This window comes from Myxocyprinus asiaticus, chromosome 22 (genome assembly GCF_019703515.2).
Source record: "Myxocyprinus asiaticus isolate MX2 ecotype Aquarium Trade chromosome 22, UBuf_Myxa_2, whole genome shotgun sequence".
Taxonomy (NCBI): domain Eukaryota; kingdom Metazoa; phylum Chordata; class Actinopteri; order Cypriniformes; family Catostomidae; genus Myxocyprinus; species Myxocyprinus asiaticus.
The window spans coordinates 44,495,330-44,522,812 of NC_059365.1; the positions used below are offsets into that span (position 1 = coordinate 44,495,330).

The window sequence follows — 27,483 nt, forward strand, 5'->3', positions numbered from 1 at the left end:
ACTGGCAAATTAACTTATTAATAACGTGTTGGAGAGAACAAGATGATATTAGTTCGAATCAGCAAGGCAGTGTGTCTTTTTAACACTGTATTATATTATATTAATTATTCATTTATTTGTTCATTTATTTTTTCAAGTTCAATGACAAATTTGACATCTTGATATTAAAATATTACTGTTTATAAATTAAACATTCTGTGATTTAGAGGCATTAATACAAATACTAATCCGTGTATACAACATTCTATATACTACTACGGACTACTGCTATACATATAAACTATTATATATATATATATACACACACACACACACACACTGGCAGCCACAAGTTTAGTATATTGTACAGATTTTGCTGTTTTGGAAAGAAATTGGAACTTTAATTCACCAAAGTGGCATTCAACTGATCACAATATATAGTCAGGACATTACTGATGTAAAAAACAGCACCATCACTATTTGAAAAAAGTCATTTTTGATCAAATCTAGACAGGCCTCATTTCTAGCAGCCATCACTCCAACACCTTATCCTTGAGTAATTTGCCATTATATCAAACACAGTTGAAAGCTATTTGGTTCGTTAAATGAAGCTTAACATTGTCTTTGTGTTTGTTTTTGAGTTGCCACAGTATGCAATAGACTGGCATGTCTTAAGGTCAATATTAGGTCAAAAATGGCAAAAAAGAAACAGCTTTCTCTAGAAACTCATCAGTCAATCACTGTTTTGAGGAATGAAGGCTTTATAATGCTTGAAATTGCTAAAACACTGGAGTATCTGGACAAACTGACAGCTAGAATGCCAAGGATCTGCAAAGCTGTCATTGCTGCACGTGGAGGATTTTTTGATGAGAACTCTTTGAAGTAGTTTAAGAAGTTCTGAAAATTTTTATTTATTTATTTATTTTTTTTAATTGTAATAGTAATTGTTCATGTTATTAATGTCCTGACTATACATTGTGGTCAGTTGAATGCCACTTTGGTGAATAAAAGTACCAATTTCTTTCTATAAGAGCAAAATCTGTACATTATTCCAAACTTTTGGCTGCCAGTGTAGATATATATATATATATATATATAATATGAAATGGCTTGTTCTGAAACCATGTTGATATAAGGGTATGCAAAACAACTCAAACTACCAGTTACTTGCAAAATAATGTCGATATATTATTAAGAAATGTATGTTATACAGGTGCATCTCAATAAATTAGAATGTCATGGAAAAGTTCATTTATTTCAGTAATTCAACTCAAATTGTGAAACTCGTGTATTAAATAAATTCAGTGCACACAGACTGAAGTAGTTTAAGTCTTTGGTTCTTTTAATTGTGATGATTTTGGCTCACATTTAACAAAAACCCACCAATTCACTATCTCAAAAAATTAGAATACATCATAAGACCAATAAAAAAAACATTTTTAGTGAATTGTTGGCCTTCTGGAAAGTATGTTCATTTACTGTATATGTACTCAATACTTGGTAGGGGCTCCTTTTGCTTTAATTACTGCCTCAATTCGGCGTGGCATGGAGGTGATCAGTTTGTGGCACTGCTGAGGTGGTATGGAAGCCCAGGTTTCTTTGACAGTGGCCTTCAGCTCATCTGCATTTTTTGGTCTCTTGTTTCTCATTTTCCTCTTGACAATACCCCATAGATTCTCTATGGGGTTCAGGTCTGGTGAGTTTGCTGGCCAGTCAAGCACACCAACACCATAGTCATTTAACCAACTTTTGGTGCTTTTGGCAGTGTGGGCAGGTGCCAAATCCTGCTGGAAAATGAAATCAGCATCTTTAAAAAGCTGGTCAGCAGAAGGAAGCATGAAGTGCTCCAAATTTCTTGGTAAACGGGTGCAGTGACTTTGGTTTTCAAAAAACACAATGGACCAACACCAGCAGATGACATTGCACCCCAAATCATCACAGACTGTGGAAACTTAACACTGGACTTCAAGCAACTTGGGCTATGAACTTCTCCACCCTTCCTCCAGACTCTAGGACCTTGGTTTCCAAATGAAATACAAAACTTGCTCTCATCTGAAAAGAGGACTTTGGACCACTGGGCAACAGTCCAGTTCTTCTTCTCCTTAGCCCAGGTAAGACGCATCTGATGTTGTCTGTGGTTCAGGAGTGGCTTAACAAGAGGAATACGACAACTGTAGTGTCTGTGTGTGGTGGCTCTTGATGCCTTGACCCCAGCCTCAGTCCATTCCTTGTGAAGTTCACCCAAATTCTTGAATCTATTTTGCTTGACAATCCTCATAAGGCTGTGGTTCTCTCGGTTGGTTGTGCATCTTTTTCTTCCACACTTTTTCCTTCCACTCAACTTTCTGTTAACATGCTTGGATACAGCACTCTGTGAACAGCCAGCTTCTTTGGCAATGAATGTTTGTGGCTTACCCTCCTTGTGAAGGGTGTCAATGATTGTCTTCTGGACAACTGTCAGATCAGCAGTCTTCCCCATGATTGTGTAGCCTAGTGAACCAAACTGAGAGACCATTTTGAAGGCTCAGGAAACCTTTGCAGGTGTTTTGAGTTGATTAGCTGATTGGCATGTCACCATATTCTAATTATTTGAGATAGTGAATTGGTGGGTTTTTGTTAAATGTGAGCCAAAATCATCACAATTAAAAGAACCAAAGACTTAAACTACTTCAGTCTGTGTGCATTGAATTTATTTAATGCACAAGTTTCACAATTTGAGTTGAATTACTGAAATAAATGAACTTTTCCACAACATTCTAATTTATTGAGATGCACCTGTATACTGTACAGTATACCTATCCACATCCACAGACCCCCTGTATTACCTTCATGGACCCACAGGTGTCGCTGTTTAGCAGAAAACGTATTGTACCTTTGTGACTTTTATTTTGAAAATGTCGATCATTCTTGCCACGTCCACTGCTTTCTCTTACGGAAGTGTCACAATGTGATACATGTTCTTTGCTTTTAACTGTGTTCGATTACTTCATAAGCTACATACGAGAACATGTTAATTATTAATGAATTTATGCATTTGACTAACAAGTGTAAATCTAATCGAGGATAGCTGTTGTTATGGCGGCTCATTGTATAGTGTGAATGAATTGAATCTGGCTTCACGCGTGTATTAGTGATGTAAACATGGACAGGCCGGACACTGCTTTCACTCTGGCTTATGTAGTATTCACACTGTGTTTTGTTTTTACGCCAAATGAGTTTCGTTCGGCAGGTTTTACGGTTCAGCATCTGTTTTCAGAGTTGCTGGGCAGTGAAGACATCTGCTTCATTCAGCACCACATCAGGAGAACCACACTAACTCTACTCGCACACTGCTTCTTACCGCTGGGTAATGTCACATTACTTATTCTGGGTTTGATTTATTTATTTATTTTGTATGTTGGTAAACAAAAAAACGAATTGCATTTTAAGTACAAGCGATGACCTACCGCTGTGTTTGTATACATATAGTATGCGACAGGCCATAGTAATGGAATACTAGCGTACTTCCTGCGTACAGTGTAGTTTGCACTGAAACTGGCTGATATTTTTTATTTTCAAAGCAGTGTGCAACAATAAACGTTTCAAACAGTAGAATGTATGTTGTTGACATAGTTATAATTCTGTTTTAAAAAGTCAATAGGGAGATGTTACATTGCAGTGTGTGCTCAAGCTGAATACTGAGAATTTTGGCAAATGTAGTAGGTCACCTAAGTATTCCATGAATACAGAATATTCTCAAAGATCTGGGATGACCTACTTGCAGTAGGGTCATTCCTACAATTTGGTGCTTGAAACGTAAAATAAATAAATAAATACATTGCGGTATCTTTATATTTCATCATTAAAGTGATGTGTTAAATATTTTTTAAGTCTTACAGGTCAAGCTAAATGGCACAACAAATTCAGATGTCCTTTGGGTAAGGTGTGTGCGATCAGGGTAATAACAGGGTGGAAAATCAATGGGTAAAATTAGCCAATACATGGTAAGATATTCAGCTATCAAATTTGTAAACTTACAGGGATGATTTTTATTTCTGTTTACAGAAATTTATTGAAATTTTAAAACGACATAAATTTCCCCTATATCTTCAGTTACAAACTTCAAAAACATTGTTTTTCTGAATGGCAGATGTCACTTTCAGTGTGTGTGATGTCATTTCTTCACATAGAACTTCAGTTAAAGGTCACAGTATCATGACATAGGATAGACAATTATGTCAAATAGCCAAAAAAACAACTTCTCCACTATCAGTTAAAATACACCACAAAAGAAAATATGCTATTGAGATAATGTAATACTAAATACTTAAAGGTGCACTCAGTAACTTTTGTCTTTGTGTCATCTTGGACTTACACTGACACCTAGCGGCTTGGATGCAGCATCATTTAAAATCAATAGTTTTCAGTTTCAGATGTCACTGTAGAAATGTAGTATTCACAGTCAGTCATGATTACTTTAATCAATGAGTAAAGTGTCAAATAACAGGACGGTTACTGAGATTAAGCGAGTAGTATTCAGCTGGTCATGTGATTCTAACATGACAGCCCCCATGTGCGGACCCTCTCCATGTAGAATAAAACATCTTTTATAAGGTTACTGATATGACTGGAGTCTTATCAGTCAAAATTACTGAATCCACTTTTAATTGTATGAAGAAGAAGAAAAAAACATTTTGAAGGTCAGTGATTTGCACTTGCAGTGTATTAAGAAAGTATTCAGACCCCTTTATTTTTTTCACATTGTGTTATGTTGCAGCCTTATGCTAAAATGCTTTATATATATTTTTCACATCAATCTACACTCCATACCATGAACACTTGGCATCTATGAACATACAGTGCCCTCCATAAGTATTTGGGCAGTGAGACACTTTTCACAATTTTGGCCCTGTACGCCACCACAATGGATTTGAAACGATTCAATGAATATGTGCAGACTGTCAGCTTTAATTTGAAGGGATTACATCCAAATTGGGTGAACAGTTTAGGAATTACAGCACATTATACATAGACATTATACATTGATCATGAGCTGTTGCTTCCTTCTCCATACACTTTTCTCTTTCCATGATTCTGGTACAGGTTCGTCTTAGTTTCATCTGTCCAAAGAAAAGTGTTCCAGAACTTGGCAGGCTTTTTTAAATGCTTTCTAATCTGGCCTTCCTGTTCTTGAGGCTTACCAGTGGTTTGCACCTTGTGGTAAACTCTCTGTATTTACTTTCATGTCTTCTCTCTATTGTAGACTTTGACAATGATATTCCTACCTCCTGAAGAGTGTTCTTGACTTGGCTTGATGTTGTGAAAGGGTTTTTCTTCACCAAGGAAAGAATTTTGTAATCCTCCACCACAGTTGTCTTCATTGGTCATCCAGGCCATTAGGTGTTGCATAGCTCACCAGTGTGTTCCTACTTTTTAAGAATATACCAGATTGGTGATTTGGCCACTCCTAAAGGTTCTGCTATTTTTTTATTTTTTCAGCCTAATGATGGCCAGCTTTACTTGCATTGACAGCTCTTTGGACCTCATAATGACAGTTTACAGCAATAGCTTCCAAATGCCTTTTATCATTCAGCTCCAGACCTTTTAACTGCTTAATTTTGAATGAAACTAACCAAGGAACAGGCCACACCTGGCCATCAAACAGCTTCTCAGTCGATTGTCCAATTACTTTTGAACCCCTGAAAATGGGGGATCTATGTATAAAACATGCTGTAAATCCTAAACCGTTTACCCAATTTGGATGAAAATCCGATACTAATTGCTTCAAATCCACTGTGGTTGTGTACAGAGCCAAAATTGTGAAAAGTGTCTAACTGCCCAAATACTTACGGAGGGCACTGTATTTCCTTAGTGCTGTAAAGTTTTCAGATCAACACATAACACTTGTGTTGCACCTGTGTTGCAGGTTACTACATAGGAATGTGTTTTGCCGCTCCAGAAAAGAATCTCATTTATGTCAATCATATTTTTTTCTTCACATTTTGTTATGTTGCAGCCTTATGCTAAAATACTTTAAATATATTTTTTTCACATCAATCTCCACTACATACTCCATCATGACAAAGCAAAAACCAGATTTTTGTTAACTTTGCAAATTTATAAAAAAAAAAACATAAATAATATTTGACATAAATATTGAGACCCTTTGCTATGACACTTGAAATTTAGCTCAGGTGCATCCCATTTGTCTCTATCATCTTTGAGATGTTTTACACTTTGATTAGAGTCCACCTGTGGCAAATTCAATTAATTGGACATGATTTGGAAAGGCACACACCAGTCTATATAAGGTTTCACAGCTGAAAATGCATATTAGAGAAAAAACCAAGTCATGAGGTCAAAGGAACTGCCTGCAGAACTCAGAGACACGATTGTGTCGAGGCACAGATCTGTGGAAGGTTTTGGCTGCAATGAAAGTTCCCACGAGCACAGTGGCCTCCATAATTCTTAAATGGAAGAAATTTGGAAAAACCAGGACTCTCTAGAGCTAACCACCCAGCCAAACTGAGAAATTGAAGGGCCTTGGTAAGAGAGGTGACCAAGAACCCGATGGTCATTCTGGTTGAGCTCCAGAGATCATGTGTGGAGACGGGAGAAACTTGCAGAAGGACAACCATCACTGCAACACTCCACTGATCTGGGCTTTATGGCAGAGTGGCCAGACGGAAGCCTCTCCTCAGTGCAAGACACATAAAAAAGCACCTAAAGGACTCACAGACTGTGAGAAACAAGATTCTCTGGTCTGATGAAGAGAAGATTAAACTGTTTGGCCTCAATTCCAAGCATTGGAAACCAGGCACCGCTCATCACCTGCGCAATACCATCCCAACGGTGAAGCATGGTGGTGGTAGCAGCATGCTGTGGTGGTGTTTTTCGGTGCCAGGGACTGGGGGACTGGTTAGGTTTGAAGAAAAGCCGAATGCAGAAAAATACAGAGATATCCTTAATGAAAACCTGGTTCAGAGTGCTCAGGACCTCAGACTTGGTTGAAGGTTCACCTTCCAACAGGACAATGACCCTAAACACACAGACAAGACAATGCAAGAGTGGCTACGGGACAACTCTGTGAATGTCCTTGAGTGGCCCAGCCAGCGCCCGGTCTTGAACCCAATTGAACATCTCTGGAGAGACCTGAAAATGGCTGTCCACCGACGGACCCCATCCAACCTGACAGAGCTTGAGAGGATCTGTAGAGAAGAATGGCAGAAAATCCCCAAATCCAGGTGTGCAAAGCTTGTCGCATCATACCCACAAAGACTTGAAGCTGTAATCGCTGCCAAAGGTGCTTCAACTAAGTACTGAGTTAAGGGTCTGAATACTTATGTCAATGTGATATTTCAGTTTTTTCTTTTTAATAAATTTGCAGAGTTATCAAAAATCTGTTTTTTGCTTTGTCATTATGGGGTATGGAGTGTAGATTGATGTGAAAAAAAAAAAAACGAATTTAAAGCATGTTAGCATAAGGCTGCAACACAAAATGTGGGAAATAATGAAGGGGTCTGAATACTTTCTGAATGCATTGTATTTCGTCAAAGATTTTTCAGTGTGTAAGAAAATAATTTTCTTTTATTTACAGCAGTGTGTAAGAAAGTTATTTTTTAACAAGCCTATTCAAATTGTAATGAGTTGAAATGAAAAAATTATAAATACCATAACTTGGGACTTAAAAGGCACCAAACTGTAGGAATGACCCAGTATTCGAACAGTTGCTGTGTTTGCATGTATATACTGAATATCGTTTCAAAATAGTATGCAGTAAAAAAATAAATAAATAAAAAAACTTTATTCTGTTGAGCACTTCATTGTTGTTGCATGACCTTTATCAGTTATCTTCCAAATAACAAAAACAAAAAAACAATAAGCTTACAAAATAACTTTAAACACATGAAACTTACATTTGCCATCATTGATTCCAGTCAGTGAAATCAATGTAATAATTTTGTTCCTGCTGCATTTGTTCATGTCTAACATTTTTTTAATTTTTTTATTTTTTATTAATGAATCATCAAAGACCCCATTTCCACCATGTGATCCAATCACATGTGGTCAGCCCTAAATACAGGTCTAAACTGAGTCTAAAACATTTTGTGATCGGATCACAAAAGAAACATACGCATGTGACCAGATCGCATTTGAGGTGTAAAGGCTAATCCGTCCTGTATACCTCCCGGCAGCAGTGAAGCACCGCCCCTCACCTGTCAATCAACCGCTGTGCTAAAACAAGAATTTAAACTTTGCCATTTACGAGCGGCTTTAAAAGGAAATAACCATCCGATCGGAACATTTTAAAAAGCAGATACATACACAATAACGAGAGCTTCACGGATCTTCTTTAGCGTGTCTGAAATCAACACAGATGACAAGCACAAAGACCTGAAGCTCCTTTAATACAGATAATCCACTAAAATAACAGATAATTCTGCATGACATTTTGCGTTTGTGCTAAGATGCATTTAAGTGACCAGGTGTTAACCACATGTGATCACCTGAGATGCATCGTAATACCAGGTGGAAATGGGTCCAAAGGTCATAGAGCACTGCATGATTTTTGATGATTGAATAACTTTATGAACACTTGGCATCTATGAACATACAGTGCCCTCCATAAGTATTTGGGCAGTGAGACACTTTTCACAATTTTGGCCCTGTACGCCACCACAATGGATTTGAAACGATGCAATGAATATGTGCAGACTGTCAGCTTTAATTTGAAGGGATTACATCCAAATTGGGTGAACAGTTTAGGAATTACAGCACATTATACATAGACATTATACATTGATCATGAGCTGTTGCTTCCTTCTCCATACACTTTTCTCTTTCCATGATTCTGGTACAGGTTCGTCTTAGTTTCATCTGTCCAAAGAAAAGTGTTCCAGAACTTGGCAGGCTTTTTTAAATGCTTTCTAATCTGGCCTTCCTGTTCTTGGCCAAATTGTGAAAAGTGTCTAACTGTCCAAATACTTATGGAGGGCACTGTATTTCCTTAGTGCTGTGTGTAAAGTTTTCAGATCAACACATAACACTTGTGTTACACCTGTGTTGCAGGTTACTACATAGGAATGTGTTTTGCCGCTCCAGAACAGAATCTCATTTATGTCAATCATGCAAGTCAGGGATGGCAAATCTACTTGGGCGTTTCACTTGCCATCCAGCTTTTGAGCTGTGCTCTTGCTTTCTATTGGTCCAGACGTGGATGGGCGAATCATCCGATATGTAAAGCTCTGAGTGTGCATGCATTACCTCAGTCCAGTTGGAGGGCTGTCGCATCTTCCATCAACACAGAGTTTCGCCGCATTGACAAATTTGCTTCAGGTTCTCCAAGCGCGAGAGTGATAGTCACTGATACTTGGGTGATGAAGGTCACAACATACTACTTGCATGTTGCATTACATCAAGACTGTCATTTGACTGTCACAGACTCCAAGCATCACAACCTGTCACCTGAATTAAACACACCGGTACAGATTGTCACCATCACCGTTGCCAGCATCAACCCAAGAGTCAAGTCTTTTGACATAAGGTAATTTCTTATTGTGGATATGTGTGTGGAGGTTTTAAATTGTAAAAAACACACACACAAAAAAATAAACATTAATGGCTAATTTAAAATGCTTTCTGTTATGGGTGCACTATTAATGAAAAAAACAAAACAAAAAAAATGAGATGCCGATTATAGCTACCGCAATAGAGCGCCGCATTGCCAGTCTACCTTTTCAGCCATTTTGGTTACAATAAATTTGGTATTTCAACTAGTAAGAAATTACTAATAGATATTTGTGTATAGATATTGTGTTTTGAACAGGATTGAATGACAGATCATTGTGAAATTCTACTTGTGAAAATGCAGTTATAGATATGAAGATTTATGTTTTTTACTAGTTGAGATTTCATTTTTGATAGGGGTATTTCAGCGAATAATTATGTAATTTCAATATCAATAATTATACAACAGTTAGTTCTGGTCCTTGAATCTGATTGGATGAGAGGTGTTCCAAGAGTGCCGATAGCTCACACCATCAGCACTGGGACTGATAGCGGAGTTTTCTCGTTGAGAGGAGAAGTTTAAATTCAACATGGCGGAGGAGAGAATGGTTTCTATAGTGAATGACTCTTGCGAACTGTTTACCGCGAAATATTCAGTGCGGAACCCCTGCTCGGACAGCTATTTTTACACAGAATTTTGGTCACATACATCCTGTTTTCTCTATTATCTTCAGCAAGCTGACTAACACTACAGCTGAGGAATAGAGTTAAACAGCTGTTCATTACTGTTAGGGAGTTGCGACATAAGCAGGTAATCGCACACACTCAATCGTGGTCGCTCTCACTCAAACACTACATATCCTTGTTTCTCCAGTAACTTATTAGAAACAGTTCAAGCCATTGTTACTAGTTCTAAAGTGACATTTTCGAAAAATGGAATGGAGGCTTGGGCACATCTTTTGAACTAGCAACAGCAGACCCTGATCCGTAGCGTAAGAAAGTAGTTCCATGCGCAAGTGCATTTTTTGTAACAGTCCTTAGTTTTTCCTTATTTATTTTTTTACTTGTTTGTTAAACTGTTGTATAAAAGAAATATCACACTCGCAATTGTGCTGTATGTCCCATTCAGCACGGCTGTGATTACCTGCGGCCAATACACAGCTGTGCAGATATAGGGCCATACAGCACTGTTGCTCGTGTGATATTGCTTTATTGTTTTTCCTAATGAAAACCTAATTAGTAATTATAAACATTTGCATTTTCACTAGTAGTAATTCCATTACTAATCTCAAGAATTAGCATTAGCAATTAGCATCAAATTCACATCTTGCACATGATTAAACATGAAAGAGCATTAAATATTTTACTGAGCAATGGTAGGTCCACTGTAGATGCAATGATTTAAACTTTTGTCTTTGTTTTGTGAAGGAATTCATAAATAAATTCTGTTTCACTGAACTCACACTCGTCTGTCGTTCATGGTTTTAGTTCTTTAAATATTTATTAGATATCATTGTAGACTTCAGCTCGTTATAGACAAATGCGATATAATTTTCGAGAAAATGACAACAATGTGATTGGTAATGATTAAATTTTTTGCAAACTCTCTCTGTCTCATTTATTCTTCTCAAATGATATGTAACTGTAACTGTACTTTACCTTCCAGATTGAAATCTACAGAGTATGTTGAACTACAAGAGAAGCTGCATGCACCAATCAGAAATGCTGCCAATGTGGTCATCCATTTGACAATGAGTGAGCTATTTTTGGAGACCTTCAAGACTTATGTGAAGATGAATGAAGTTTACAATTGCCCAAGTGAACAGGTGAGCACATCACTGTAAAGCAATCAAAGGCTTTGTTTACAATGTCTTAGGATCTGAAGGGTCCATTCAGGAAAAAGGGAAATTAAAATTGTCAAATGTACAACAGAAACTTAAATGTCTAGAGAAGATCAATTTTATCATTAAACATACTAGCTGTGTCCAAATAGACAGTACGTACTGTTAAGAGTATGTACTGCATTTGATGAAGAACATACTTCTCGACTGTTAATGATGTCATATTTTAAAAATATGAAAATGCGAGACTCTGACCCTGTGACTGTCAATGTGATTTTTGTTTTTGTTTTTTTGTTATCCATCCTATGACTTGTTAGGAACTGGAACCATGTATTGGATGTATGCAGGTGAATGCCAATGTGAAGCTTGTGTGTATGTGTCAGGAGGATGGTGAAGGTGACTGCCAGCACTGTTACTGCAGACCCATGTGGTGTCTCACCTGTATGGGCAAATGGTTCGCCAGCCGTCAGGACCAGGAGCAGCCGGAGACGTGGCTGAGCAGCAGGGTCCCCTGTCCCACCTGCAGGGCCAAATTCTGCATTCTGGATGTCTGTCCCATTCATTGATTGAATATATTATATCAGTTCATGCTTTTCATATTCGTATGCCTTTGAAACACTCAGCACTTCTGTATAAATCTCTTCAAGGGGACATTATTGTATCAGAAATGTGTTGCATTTAAATACGTGTTTGTTTATTAAATGTTAATAATGTTTCTGTCTCCCAAGCTAGACACGTATCGGATTATTATGGGTGAATGTAATAATAATGAAAAAAAACAAAAAAAAAACTTGTCCAGGTTGAACTACACTCCAAAAATCAAAAGAAAGAATTGAGAAATTATACAGTGTTTGCACAACGAAAATGAAGACATTTAAAGATACAAATAAGGTTTTACTTTGCAACATTATTTTTATGGCAGTTAAGCCCCTCTCCACCAGTTGACATTACCGTAATGCAAAAAAATAAAAAAATAAAAATTGAATTGTTTACACACTTAAAAATAAAAATAAATATTTATACATAATGGTAGTATTTGTTGAACTGCTTGTTATACAGTAAAACATTGCTGTGGTACATCTATGAGAATCACCATTATTTAGAATAATCAGAATTACAAAATAAAAACTCAAAAATAACACGCATTACAGTAATGACACTTTTGGGGGCAAATGGGATGAAAATAATGATGTGAAGAAAAAAAAAAAGACTGGTCCAACAAAACAGGCTTAATTTTCTTAAATAAAATTTTTTTGAGGGTTAATTTTTGTAATATAGCTCCAGAGATGGGGCGCACACCATATAAACTGACTGTATTTAATTTTTATTCAATTATTTCTTAGAATTGTTAGAAAAGTTTCTTTGAACTTCGTAAAATAATCTCTTCCTCATAATAAAGAGTTGCTGATCATTGTTTAGGTGCCCGTATGACACTGGAATGAATGAAAGGTTTCTGCAAAAGTATATTTAACATCTGAACTCATACATGGCTATCATTTACAAAAACTAAAAAAACTTCTCAAATGTCTATTCTTTTTGTCACAATGCATATATTCACTGCCAAATACTGTTAAAAACTAAGGACTGATAATCAAAATCTTGTGTTTGTAAATTTCAGCAATTTTCGAGTGATTTTTCAGTAAATTTGTCAAATCTTACACTTAAAAAACATAGTTTTAACAAAAAAAACACCAAAGATTTCAAGTGTACACTTGTTTTTACAGATAACGGGCCACATGTTCATATGAGAAAAATGCAGTGCTTAATATTTTAAGTTAACAGTGATTGAAACAATACAAAAAATATGGAAATAACTTTTAAAAACATTTATTTGGTTTAATGAGTACATTTATATCGAGATATTTTATAATTGAGTCCAGTCACACGACGCATAAGAAATATATACACAAAGTAAAATGCATTTGTCTATATTGTTACACAATCTAAACAAAAGAGGTTTTTGATGAGCATAACCCTCTTATACATAGTGTAATTCATATACTGTACTGTCCATTATGCTAGCTAAATGTCTATGAAACTTTATACAGGAAATGTACATTTATGGAACAACAGAAAAGGTACAATTAAGTATACATTTACATTATTCGCTGGCTCACATGAATGAAGGACTACGTGACAGTAAAAGCTTCAAGTGGTGACCAAGAGTGAAACAACAATTTGATATTTTACTGTTACCTTTTCTATTATTTCATTAATGAAATAAATCGTCAATGGTAATTAAGTGCAACCGTAACAGCTAATTTAATAATATTAATAAGTCACTCTGTATAAAAGCAATGTAAAGTGGATCCATTATGATTCTTAAGGAATGGTTCAAAGTATTCTTTTGCCCAGATATTCACAAATTCAAGAGTTTTGAGTGCTTAAATTCATTTTGAATTCATCTTTCCCAAATATCACCAAATAAAATAGCCGGTGCTAATCCTTCTTTGTTTCATGCCACATCCTTGGTTAACCTTTGACTATCTGACTTTCTTTAACACTATGTTAACTACTGTCCGTGCTTTCTGGCTCCACTTAAGCTGAACCCATTCCTCTACACATTTTCACATCCCCACATCCATGCACAGCTTGCTATATTGTCTTTTCCACACATGACCAAGCTGCACTCTTTTTTTTTTACCCAGTAAATCTGCTTTTTACCAGCAGATTTACTGGGTAAAACACATAATGAGCAATACAGAATAATTAGCATATCATTTAAACTCTCTGATTATTAAGGCACCATGGTGGGGGAAATAAGATGAATGATATATATTGTAATGGGTATAAACAAACAATCTATATAGTCACACATCTGCAAAATGAACTTTATTGGCCAGCTACAAAACCTATAAACATAAGCTATATTGACACATGTACAGTTTGATGAATTAACTGATCTGCTCAAAAATGAAGTGAATTTGTGTTTATCATCCCTGTGGCATTTTTTAACTAATAAACATGATCTATGAATAAATAAAGCACAAGCTAAACCTTACTGTATAGATGTACTTAAAGAAACTAGTGGATGTCTAGATAGACAAGACTATGATTATTCCAAATCAGAGGCCAAAATAGAAACTAAAACTAAGAAATAACGTTGTCTTCTATGAAATATGGTGAGAAAAGGCAAAGTGTTTGGCAGTTGTGGCCACACTGGAGCTGATTTAATAATGTGAGTACATCAGACAATTAAAAGATGAATTCATAAGTGTACAGAAGAATATTTAATCTGCCAGGTTTTAATATTCTTTCTCATGCTGACAAGATATTAAGCAAAATCAGCTGCAAATAAAAAATAATGAAGTTCAGACTCAACACAGCGTGGCCAAAGAAAATATCTAATGTTTGGTCTGCACTAAGATCTAAACAAAACTTTTGTTCTTTTTTATATAACTTTATAACTTATTGATTATGTGTCAAGTTATGTTTGATTTTCAGTATGAGAAGAGATATAATAAACAAAAAATATCAAGTTAAACTGTGATTTGTTATGTTAAACTTAAAATATGATTAAATACTTCAGCTTGAAACACCCCCCCCCCCCAAAAAAAAAATTAATGCTGTATGTCCCCAATTATACTTTTGTATTATTGTATAATTTCAATTCTGAGGTTTTGGCATTTCCACAAAAACAAAATGCTACAGTGTGTGATTGTACAATAGTACAACAGTTAGTTATTACACCCATCAGCCACAACATTAAAACCTCTATTTCTGTTGTCACAGAAATACTTAAACCAGCCCGTCTGGCACCAACAATCATTCATGTGATTATCTAATCAGCCAATCATGCAGCAGCAGTGCAGTGCATAAAATCATGCAGATACAGGTCAGGAGCTTCAGTTAATGTTCACATCAACCATCAAAACTGGGGAAAAATGTGATCTCAGTGATTTGGACCGTGGCATGATTGTTGGTGCCAGATGGACTGGTTTGAGTATTTCTGTAACTGCTGATCTCCTGGGATTTTCACACACAACAGACTCTAGAGTTTACTCAGAATGGTGCCAAAAACAAAAAACATCCAGTGAGCAGCAGTTCTGTGGACGGAAATGCCTTGTTGATGAGAGAGGTCAACAGAGAATGGCCAGACTGGTTCAAACTGACAAAGTCTACGGTAACTCAGATAACTGCTCTGTACAATTGTGGTAAAAAGAATATCATCTCTGAATGTTATTCTGAGATGCGGTTTGGTGCTGTTTTGGTTGGACCTACACAATATTAGGCAGGTGGTTTTAATGTTGTGGCTGTGGGATTCAGACAGTTTACTGATTTACCCCACAAAGCTCTCAATCCAAAAAAATCACCAGTTGAAGAGTGAGTTGTGTCCTAATGTCATGAAGTAGATCTGACTGCATCCACCAGACTGAACAGAGGCAAAGAACACCTGTAGAGAAACAATTGTAGAGTAAATAATATTTCATTTTTAATTATCAAATTTAAAGGGCTTTTTAGTCATGTATATGTGCACATGTATATAACCTCTTTAAAAGACCCCATGAAATAAAAAATGTTGTTTGACTTTATGCAGATTCCAGGAAAACAGTCCAAAAGCCCTGTTGACTCAGGCTACTGGCTGTTTAAAAAAAAAAAAGCAATGAGCCCTTCAGTATGTCCTGCCCCACCTTCCTGTTTCAACAGGAAATATGTCAACACAGGAAATAAAACTGCACCAGTAAAGCAGTTTCATGGGGTCTTTAAAGGAATATTTCACCCAAAAATGTTTTAAAGGAAGAATGTGCATCTCCTTAAGTCTTTCATAGAAAAAAAAGAAAGTCATATAGGTTTGGAATGTCATAATGGCAAGCAAACTACAGAATTTTCATTTTTGGATGAACTATTCCTATAAACATTGTCCTTTTTTGGGATAATTACATGGAGACATTCAGTGTGAAATAATACAGTCATACGGAAAAGAAGTTGTCATACTTTATCATTTCTCTCACACAGGAACTTCAGTTTTTGAGCCTTTTTGTGCATGAAGACTCCCTCTAGACTTCCAGTCTTGGCAGATCTTAGTTCAATGGCTTTCTCTCCCCAGCCCATCACTTGATTTGACTGAAGGTACGCTGAAATAAAATATCAGAATAGAAATCAAATGGAGGAGTTACAAATAAATATATTTTAGCTTAAATTCTTACATTCAGAGATTAGCCTGTCTTTTTCAGTAGAAACGGTTTATTCTAAGATTTGAGCAGAAAGTGGCATTTTGAAACGTCATGTGCCATTTAAGGGATTAAGAGAAAGTGGTTTAACACAGCTAGGTTTCTCCCGAAGAACACTTTCTTACAGGTTTTTAAAGAGTGCACATGTGCATAAAAATAACTGTATAAATTACTAAGTTAAGGCATGAAACTCTAAATGGCGTGAGCTGATAGATTCTTTGAACTTGTAATCTGTAAACCAATCAGCTATCTCACATGTGATATGTCAAGCCAATCGGCTCACATGGTGTAAGCTTACAGGTCCTTTAATGTGTAATTGGGTAGCGTTCAATTTGCGTACTCCCTCTTTACCTGACATTTGAATTTACTCAGTTTGCAAGTAAGCCAAGTAAAAAAATTCCTTTCTCTGAAACCCTCCATCTCCACGTGTCTAGATCTGTTACTTGGGGACTTGATGTAGCATGTCTGTGTATATTCTAGCAGTAACAAGTCTCTGTACTTGCACTGCTACAGCAGCAGCAGGAGCATAGCAGATCTAGTCCGTCAAGACCAATGCCCTATCAATATGTCATACCCACACTGACATGCTAAATCTTTCCAAGAGTTTTCATGACTGAACTACACTAACGTCACCGGATGTATTGCTGCATCATATCAACAAGTCAAATGGCACAGATTCGAAGTTGTTGGGGAGTACAGAGTGAAACGAAAACTCAGCAATTTAAAATATAGACTATTCTATACTACTCCAGCTACTCTGAGAACTTGGCAGTGCGATACTGCAGATATTGTTGACTTTTGTATGACAAATTGCTTGCTATGTTCGTCATTTGTAAGTCGCTTTGGATAAAAGCCTCTGCTAAATGACGAAATGTAAATGTCCCTCGCATCCACATTTGCAACCAAGTGCGCTGGGGGAATCCCAGAGTATGATGTAAGAGGGAACCTCCACTATTGCAGCACAATGCAGCGGCGGACCATAAAAGAAAGTTAAGGAAACAAAAAAAAAAGCAGCAACTGTGGAACATTTGGAAACAAAGCAAAGCAACTAATAACAAAATAAAGCGAAGACCTCAGATGCAATGTTCATTATTTAGACAAATGTTACAGGGAAATTGTGTATAGTGGAGAAAGCTGCTATCTGACAGACTTACATAAATACAGAAGTAAAGAATACGCCACTCACATGCTGCTTTCCAGTGTCCATGTAAACAAGCTCAGTGTCAGGACTTGGATGCATGTGGCTTTAAAAGAAACACTGAATATTTCTTCTTTTTTTACCTTGTGTAGTTTTTTTAGGGCTGAAACGATTAGTCGGCATTATCGACAACATCGACAATAGAAAATTGTCGACAAATATTTTCACGTCGAATAGTCCTTTTATCTCATTGGATGTTACATGAGGTCATTCGAAACCTTAATGATGACGCAAATAGAGACCGGCAGATAGAAAGACACAGCTCACAGTCCAGTGTGAAAATCTTACAATTTTCAGAGAAGTGCACTGGCAGAAGAATAAAGAAGTGAAAAACAAGTAAAGAAAACACACTTCTATTCTCTGAAAACAAGTGAAAATACTGTATATTATACTGTGTGTTCCTCGGGTAAATGTACTTGTTTTAAGGATTTTTAGATATTGTTCGTGGAAAACAAGACACAATAAGAACTCGATAAGAACAGAACTGATTCTGTATTGATTAAAAAAAGTAAAAATGTATAAAAGTAATACAAATCCTCAAGTATATATTCCTGTAATTCAGTGAGGGTCATTTGGAAATATTTTTAAAAGATACTGTCATCATCTTTATTTGTAATAAGCACACGTTTATTACAACCTCTTAACACAAAGCACATGCTGAATTGTCAGTTAATGCTTCATTCCGTTCAACTCGGACAGTCAGGATTTCCAGCTTGGAAACTTGTGTGGAAATCTTCAACTCCGATTTCAACGAGATGCAGGTGCTTGACGTCACACAAACATGTCAGTGATGTACAAAGTTAGAGATAAACATTTAGTTTTATTAAAGGATTAGTTCGCCCAAAAATGTGCACATCCGACTTCACGCATGAACGAGCCATCACGCTTACGACTCTGTTAATAAAGTTTTAATTATCGATTTATTTTTTACACAAACCTATTGATTTGCTTCTGAAGACATTAATTGATCGGCTTGAGTCATGCTGCCTAAATATGCCTTTTGGACCATCAAACAGCCAGCAGTCTAATGGCACCCGTTTACTTGCATTGTATGGACAAAAGAGCTGAAATATGCTTATAAAAATCTTCATTTCTGTTCTGCTGAAGAAAGAAAGTCATACACATCTGGGATGGCTTAAAGGGAAGTAAATCATGAAAGAATTAAAATTTTTGGGTGAACTAACCCTTTAAATAATATCGATCAATGAGTCAAAGTTCCAAAATTGCATTATATTAAAGCTTGTTTAAAAAATATTAGCAGAAACAGGCGTACAAAACATGGAAAATGATACTCTCTTTTGATATTTGACAGCTGTAGCATGTTTGCTAGCGTTGCAGCATTGTTTCTGAATTGGGTTGCTAGAAGACGTCTCTGGTGACGGTCGAACACCTGCTAAGCTAACGGGAGCATTTGTTTCCTTACACGTCATCTTCCGAGCATCTGGCAATGGAATGCCTTTATGGTCTGAGATTGGAGATATCAAGTAGGAATATCCCACATCCAACTTTGAATTGAACGCAGCATAAGAGCTGATAATTAATCATTGCAATAATTGCCCGATTAGTCGATTGATTGTTTTAAAAGTCATCAGATTAGTCAACTATCAAAATAATCTTTAGTTGCAGCCCCAGTTTTGTTCATGGTTTTTAAGGATGAGGATATGTCATTTTCCTGTCCATGTACCTGTCCATGTTGACATCTGTCTAATTTGTCTAGCTTCTACCAAGTGACAGATTCATTTGTGCTGTACAGTTTGATTTGACACAGCTTTTGATATCAACAACAGAAGATATGTGAGAAGCATTTTATCATCCTTTAAAAAAAGTTAATAGGCTTATTTATTTTGCTATCCAAGCTAAACATGATTCACAGCAAAATCCCTGGTGTTAAATTATCACTGTACATCTCAGTAAGACAGATTCAATTGTTGTGGTGTCTGCTGGTTTGTTCTCTTGTTTTTCTGTTCATGTTGTTCCTCTCATACTCTGCTTGTTAACAGCAGGTGTCATCACTAATGATCAATCATCACTCAGAGAGTGTATCTACTTGATCTCATGAACTGTTTGGCCAGTTCAACATTCAACACAACACAGAGTAGATTCAACACTGCTCAGTGTTAATTTTTAACACTCTTGTAGAGTGGACTCATGGAGACACCAAGGAGTGTTAATTTAACACTGGGGATTTTGCTGTGTCTAGGCCTATAGTTGCATTTTATAGTGTGCATTTAACATTGTTTTTAACATCAGAACAGAACTGCATCCATTTATGAGTTGCAACCCACAGGCTGAGAAGCACTGCTCTATAGTGTACAACCCTGTCTGTTATATGGCACAGAAAATCTCCAGCCCTGCAGACTGCTTTGTGTCTCAGCTGGAGAGATAGTGAAGAATAATTGAAGAACAATCATAGAGGAACATTAATCTTGGCTGGAAACCTACCATGAGCCTCATTTCCCACATGGCAATCAAGGTCATATAGTCAGAATTGCGCCAAATTTCTGAGTCACTACATGGCTGAATTTAAATTCATAAAGCCTCGTCCCATTTTGCGAGTAATAATAAGGTGCTGAAGCTATACTGCCAAAAATTACAAGTGGCTTCAGCTTTCTGATAAGTTGGAAACGTAGCTGGAGGGCATAAGGAAACGTTCTGAGTGCAATACAAATTATATCAACAGCATCGAATAATATTCTTCAGTTAAAAGTCATAAACATTAATAAAAAAACATATTGTTTCAAAAGTATTGCCACGAAACTTAAACATAAATGTGTTAACATGAGACCAGTGTGACAGAATCACTTACTGACATTTTGTATATATTTAATCTTTAAACTTCGATGCTGTGAACATGTAACTTCAATAAACCTGGTAACTTTTGCACATTACACACAAGGACACTAGAAAGGGACGTGATGTAAAGTAAACTCCACCCACAGGAATTATGATGACAATGCGTAACCAAAAGATTATCTGCCTTGAAAAATAGTCCCACTGCTAAAAGGAAGATTTAAACAACTTTACAGGAAGAGTGAAGTGTTTTAACAAAATGTATATTAAAACTGTATCTCTATGTATATTAAAACTACTAAATACAAAACTATTACAGATCACCTGTTTTTTTTAACACTTGATAACATTCATTCACCAAGAATGAATTCACCCAGAAAAGCGCAGGTTATTTGCATGTGCTTTCTGTGCTGGTTAAGCGGCCGATACAATAAAGCAATTATGCAGATCAGGCAACGGCACAAACACGCCTACAAAATCTCAGCTGAATGCAATTTGCATGCACAATTCTGACCTTGTGGGACGATTCTGAACACTATATAGCGTAGGATGCAGTAGACCACTGTAATTGGACACACTTTGGCTGGACTGAACAGTATCACTCACTACTGTGATCCAGACATCTGAATCATCTCTTTAACATACCGAAAGTGCGCTTCACTACACCTTGCATCTGGATATATGCTAGGTTATAATTCTCTTCTCCATAATTTGATTATTATTTGATCCATTACTGCTTATACGATTGATAGAAAATACACACACACACACATCTCTTTAAAAATAAAAAATAATTTGACCCCCTGCTTTCATCTGGCGGTAATTGAGTGATGTATATTGCGGTAGGCAATTTTTCTGAATCAAGCGCAATCTACAATAAACATAATTTGCATAAAAAGGAGGCGTGTGTGCGGAAAGGAAAGGCAATGACTTAATTTAAATACTCTAGACGCTGCGCAATTTCAGTGCTGATTGCGCCTACTTAAACTAGATTGTGGGTAATTAGTGAATAGAACACAGGCTGTTGTAGTGGTTCAACTGTTTAGTAAATTCCCCCATCAGAGTTGAAGGACTTCTTTGGTATTCTCCGCACTCAAATCCATTTTAATGTAGCAAGTAGAAAGATGACTCATCCAGCCAAATCACTTATTTAGTTTGTTCTTATTTTGTCATATTTACTCGACATATTTTGTTATTAAAGAACTTCCTTAAAGGGATAATTTACCCAAACGTGAAAAATATAATTTACTCTCCCTAAATGTTACAAACCCGTATGACATTCTCTCTTCTTTGGAACACAAAAGAGGATGTTCGTCAGAATGACAGCCTCAGTCACCATTGACTTTCACTGTATGGAAAAAAGATGCAATGAAAATGAATGGTGACTGAGACTTTCAGTCCCTAACATTCTGCCTAACGTCTTATTTTGTGTTCCACGGGTGAAAACAAATGATGACAGAATATAATGTTTGGGTGAACTATCCTATTAAGAAAGTTCTTTAATGACAAATATACAACAGTTAGTTCTGGTCCTCAAATCTGATTGGACGAGAGACGTTCCATGAATACTGATGTCTCAGAACATCAGCACTCGGACGCTTCACTGTGTGTATCACTCCACTTGTGTTCGTGCCATTCTAAAATAAAGTCTAAGAGCAGTGCAGGTGTGTTAAGAGCTATCTGTGTCTCTTTACATTTATTTTTGTGACATTACAGATTTTAGCCAGCAGGTGCCACAAAAGACCATTTTTGTGTGTTATATGAGCCAGCTGGTGACATGAAGTGAGTCAGCATCACTCAGTGTTTTCATTCATCAGCACTACGTGATCTATCGGATTACTACTACACTACTAAAGCTAGGAAATGGCTTTAAACGAACAACTTCAGCATTACGGCTCATAACAGCTGAGAGACACAACAGACTGATTAATTACACAAACTCAAGGTGCTTACCTCTTACCGGAGTTTCCACATTGGAGAGAAAATACTGTTCAAAATGGCGGAGGAGATTGTGGTTTCTATAGCGAAAGACTCTTGTGCACCAGCTACCGCGAAATAGAGAGGAATACCCCCGCTTGGACGGCTATTTTTCCACTGAGAAAATAGGTTGAATTCGACTAAAATGACATAATCTTCAGAAAGCTGTCTAACTACAGCATCATCAACAGGTGATCACACTCTCTCTCTCTCTCTCTCTCTCTCTCTCTCTTTCTCACATACACACACTAAAGTGACATTTTTGAATTACTAACAGAGGCTTGGACGCATCATTTTGTTTGAACCAGCAATGGCATATTCTGATTCGTCACATAAAAAAGTAGTTCCATGCACAAATGCGGTTTTTATGAGCATACTCGGGTTCAAGTGCTATGAGATGAGGCCGTGCAGTGCTGATGTAGGGCCATATCGCACACTTGCTTGTGTGATATTGCTTAATTAATCATGGTTGAATCTCAATGGAAATAATATCGCTTGCAGCCATTATGCGATCAAAGAGTCTCATTTCATAACACTTTACAACTAAAATAGAGAAACAAACATAAAATATTGGTATAAAAATTCAGCTGCATTCAATGCAATCATTGTAATCTTTGTACTGCATGTCTGTTTCTAACATTTTGTCCATTTTGAAGCCTGTTAAAGTTAATCTGTTCTACATAATATTCCTAATGCAGTGTGCAGCTGTGAAACTCACCGACAGAGGCGGGCATCTCCCCCCACTGCAGCACCGTCTCCTTGGTGATGCGGCCATAGGTGTCAGTATAGACGCCCTCGTCTTCGTAACACAGCAACAGCTCCATCCCACCGCTGCCGGGCAGAATGATGATGGCATGAGGCCGAATCAGACCTTGAATCTAAACACACACATAAAACAAAGACTACCTATTATCAAACAGAAAATTATCAAGCCTACATTAATTAACCTCTGTCCAGTGTCTGCAAAATGTACATGGGGCAGACTAAGATTTGGAGTCAAAATTCCAATTGCGCAAATGTGTATTTTCTCTAGGTTTAGTATGTTGGTTTCAAACATTTAGTTCAAAACCCTCCTAAATGAGAATAATTTTTGTGAATTCTACCCTCCAAAGTAAATTTTCACTATCATCATATTTTTGTTATAGCTCTTGGGTAAACAAGCAAACATAATCAAAACAAATCTTGAATCATGAAAAGTTAAGTTAGAATTTTTTATTATTGTTATTACTTTCAGGACAAATGCAAACAGTTCCTTTCCTTTACTTGTAAAACAAAAAATCAGCCCAGCTGGAGGCAATATTAATATTAATAATTAATAAAAATATGAATAGTTCTGCCCAGCTGAAAAATACATAATTATATTAGATACATATGCTTGTACACTGTCACAGATTTCATACATTTTAAGTATTTTAAATGAATATTGTAAGTTTTAAAATACTATTGTCACAGATTAAATGTTTCTAAACTATTCTTTTCAATAATATTTTTTTAATGGTATGCTTATACGGTAACATAATGTTTGCCATAATATAAATTTACTGGTAAAATCAGACATTACATTTGGGACTATCAGGACTATCAAATATCAGATCCTAAGGATAATTATACATTGGCCAGACTGGTTCAAACTGACAAAGTCTACAGTAACTCAGATAACCACTCTGTACAATTGTGGTGAGAAGAATATAATCTCAGAATGCTATTCTGAGATGCGGGTTGATGCTGTTTTGGTACCATAAGGGGGACCTACACGATATTAGGCAGGTGGTTTTAATGTTGTGGCTGATCGGTGTACTTTATATTCAGCATTATATACAGTTTAATATAGTACAATCATCAGATTCACTCTGGTGCTGAAAAGTCTCATCCCGGAGCTCATTGTATTACATGCACTTACATGATGAGGAGAAACCATCTAAAACACTTTAAACCGCACACTTTGACCTCAAAGGCATCAGTGTGATATCCATGAAAGCTGCACAACTGAGCACATTGAAACTGAAATCGTGGTATGATGTTGCAAGTTTAATTAAAATGATTGCGCTCCATTTCTTCATCGCCTACTGCGATCGGTTTGATTGATGTGGATGTGCGCTCATTTGCTCATGAAGTTTAACGGAGACTCACTTGTGGTAAAGACAAACAGGTCTGCAAAATGGAAATACGCACCTGATTTTGAATTCATAACATATACACATTACAAAACACAGAAGATAACAGTAAAATGTAAGTTATGAGCTGGAGAGAAACAACTCCCAAGCACACCAAACAGCACACTCACTCTGTCATTGCATCTGATGCAGCAACAGCTCCACATTAAACTGTTTGCTTATTAAGATCTTCTTTGAAGTGCTTATAAAGTGCTCTCCTGCGCTGGACATCTTGGATCATGTTTTTTCCACTTCAACTTGTCTCTGTCATTTTTCAAATGAGTTATCATGCTAAACATTTTCACTGGGCTATAAAATTACATCACTGATGGAGTTTCTCCATGCTTGCCACAAATACTGTTGATGATTTTTATTATCGATAATTATTGATTTTATCAATTAGTTGTTGCAGCACTAGTTTACATAGCTTTAATGTAACTAATTTCATGGGATCTTTTCATGGGGACTGTCACAAATGCTTAAGCCTACAACTGTATTCCTGGAGAATTACAACAAGACAAGCTTATATCATCGAGTACTAAAGTTTGACACATCTTAAAACAAAAAGCAAACAAACTGGTCAAAGTTGCATCCAAGAAAATGTAACCACCAGGTAATCGGCCTGATAGATTTTCACATCCAGTGCATCCGGAAAGTATTCACAGCGCTTCACTTTTTCCACATTTTGTTATGTTACAGCCTTATTCCAAAATGGATTACATTCATTATTTTCCTCAAAATTCTACAAACAATACCCCATAATGACAACGTGAAAGAAGTTTGTTTGAAATCTTTGCAAATTTATTAAAAATAAAAAACGAAAATAAATCACATGTACATAAGTATTCACAGCCTTTGCTCAATACTTTGTTGAAGCACCTTTGGCACCAATTACAGCCTCAAGTCTTTTTGAGTATGATGCTACAAGCTTGGCACACCTATTTTTGGGCAGTTTCTCCCATTCTTCTTTGCAGGACCTCTCAAGCTCCATCAGGCTGGATGGGGAGCGTTGGTGCACAGCCATTTTCAGATCTCTCCAGAGATGTTCAATCGGGTTCATGTCTGGGCTCTGGCTGGGCCACCCAAGGACATTCACAGAGTTGTTCCATAGCCACTCCTTTGTTATCTTGGCTGTGTGCTTAGGGTCGTTGTCCTGTTGGAAGACGAACCTTCGCCCCAGTCTGAGGTCCAGAGGGCTCTGAAGCAGGTTTTCATCAAGGATGTCTCTGTACATTGCTGCATTCATCTTTCCCTCGATCCTGACTAGTCTCCCAGTTCCTGCTGCTGAAAAACATCCCCACAGCATGATGCTGCCACCACCATGCTTCACTGTAGGGATGGTATTGGCCAGGTGATGAGCAGTGCCTGGTTTCCTCCAGACATGACGCTTGCCATTCAGGCCAAAGAGTTCAATCTTTGTTTCATCAGACCAGAGAATTTTGTTTCTCATGGTCTGAGAGTCCTTCAGGTGCCTTTTGGCAAACTCCAGGTGGGCTGTCATGTGCCTTTTACTGAGGAGTGGCTTCTGTCTGGCCACTCTACCATACAGGCCTGATTGGTGGAGTGCTGCAGAGATGGTTGTTCTTCTTGAAGGTTCTCCTCTCTCCACAGAGAAATGCTGGAGCTCTGTCAGAGTGACCATCGGGTTCTTGGTCACCTCCCTGACTAAGGTCCTTCTCCCCCGATCGCTCAGTTTGGCCGGGTGGCCAGCTCTAGGAAGATTCCTGGTGGTTCCAAACTTCTTCCATTTACGGATGATGGAGGCCACTGTGCTCATTGGGACCTTCAATGCTGCAGAAATTTTTCTGTACCCTTCCCCAGATCTGTGCCTCGATACAGTCTCGGAGGTCTACAGACAATTCCTTGGACTTCATGGCTTGGTTTGTGCTCTGACATGCACTGTTAACTGTGGGATCTTATATAGTCAGGTGTGTGCCTTTCCAAATCATGTCCAATCAACTGAATTTACCACAGGTGGACTCCAATCAAGTTGTAGAAATATCTCAAGGATGATCAGTGGAAACAGGATGCACCTGAGCTCAATTTTGAGTGTTATGGCAAAGGCTGTGAATACTTATGTACATGTGATTTTTTTTTTTTTTTTTTTTTAATAAATTTGCAAAGATTTCAAACAAACTTCTTTCACGTTGTCATTATGGGCTATTGTTTGTAGAATTTTGAGGAAAATAATGAATTTAATCCATTTTGGAATAAGGCTGTAACATAACAAAATGTGGAAAAAGTGAAGCGCTGTGAATACTTTCCGGATGCACTGTATAATACGTCTTCATAATATAATTGGTATTAGTGATAAAATCTAATTATTGTCTTCGACAACAGAATGGACAAAAGAACTGTTATACTATAACTGTTGGGAGTCATTGCGCAGCGGGAGCTGTATGGACTAGAAACAAAATAAATTTTTTTGGGGGGGGGGGGTATGTGAATCGGACCAGTGGTCTAAAAGGATTTTGAAAAAGTTGGTTGCTTGGAAAACTTAAAATAGTGGACAGAATATCTACAAAGTAACTAGAGCATTTAATAATGACATTTCTTTGACAATAACAGATCTGTTCTTTAAAATTTGGCAATTTAGGTCATTTTCTCCCTTTTTTTCAAACTGCTTGGACCCCTATAATTGCAGCTTGTGGCTATATTTATGTTGGCTTGACAGACATGGTTTTAGGGTTTTTCCAATATCCCTAAATGAAGATTAAAATGATCAACTGTAACTCCTCCTAAGGCTTTCAAGCTACATCCACCAAACTCAGCACAGACTTTCAGACTGTTCTGGAATAGTTTGATTTGTCTTTTTGAACTGATTGGACAATGGAGGATCAAAACGTAGAAAAATCCCATAAACTTGCATTGACAGAATTTCCAAAGGG

The 27,483-nt window shown here is 37.0% G+C and overlaps 2 protein-coding genes across 9 annotated transcripts in view; one reads left to right on the forward strand and one right to left on the reverse strand.

Moving 5' to 3' along the window:
* The first annotated feature begins 2,885 nt into the window (after positions 1 to 2,885).
* Positions 2,886 to 12,316, forward strand: LOC127413327 (E3 ubiquitin-protein ligase TM129-like). 2 transcript variants are annotated; one of them, XM_051650375.1, is made up of 4 exons: positions 2,886 to 3,325; positions 9,028 to 9,502; positions 11,132 to 11,291; positions 11,624 to 12,316. In XM_051650375.1, exons 1-4 carry the CDS (start codon positions 3,121 to 3,123, stop codon positions 11,870 to 11,872), a joined length of 1,089 nt encoding a protein of 362 aa, XP_051506335.1. In that variant the 5' UTR covers positions 2,886 to 3,120; the 3' UTR covers positions 11,873 to 12,316. The 2 variants fall into 2 exon arrangements, with proteins under 2 accessions (XP_051506335.1, XP_051506336.1); XM_051650376.1 differs by having other exon boundaries at positions 11,690 to 12,316.
* An 801-nt stretch (positions 12,317 to 13,117) lies between these two features.
* The window catches only part of LOC127413304 (mitogen-activated protein kinase kinase kinase kinase 4-like), an 84,649-nt gene continuing 70,283 nt past the window's right edge, over positions 13,118 to 27,483 (reverse strand). For all 7 annotated transcript variants that reach the window (XM_051650320.1, XM_051650318.1, XM_051650314.1 and 4 more), the window contains 3 exons: positions 23,161 to 23,320; positions 16,242 to 16,381; positions 13,118 to 15,699 (listed from right to left, as the gene is read on the reverse strand). In XM_051650320.1, the coding sequence (XP_051506280.1) occupies positions 15,616 to 15,699; positions 16,242 to 16,381; positions 23,161 to 23,320 (384 nt within the window). In that variant the 3' untranslated portion in view covers positions 13,118 to 15,615. The remainder of the gene's footprint in view (positions 15,700 to 16,241; positions 16,382 to 23,160; positions 23,321 to 27,483) is intronic.

Bases quoted from the DNA above. Each gene is read 5' to 3' on its own strand.
- LOC127413327 (XM_051650375.1), top strand. From the start codon at position 3,121: ATGGACAGGCCGGACACTGCTTTCACTCTGGCTTATGTAGTATTCACA. The intron at 3,326-9,027 runs GTAATGTCACAT...CCTGTGTTGCAG, and splicing joins ACACTGCTTCTTACCGCTGG to GTTACTACATAGGAATGTGT. The intron at 9,503-11,131 runs GTAATTTCTTAT...TTTACCTTCCAG, and splicing joins GTCAAGTCTTTTGACATAAG to ATTGAAATCTACAGAGTATG.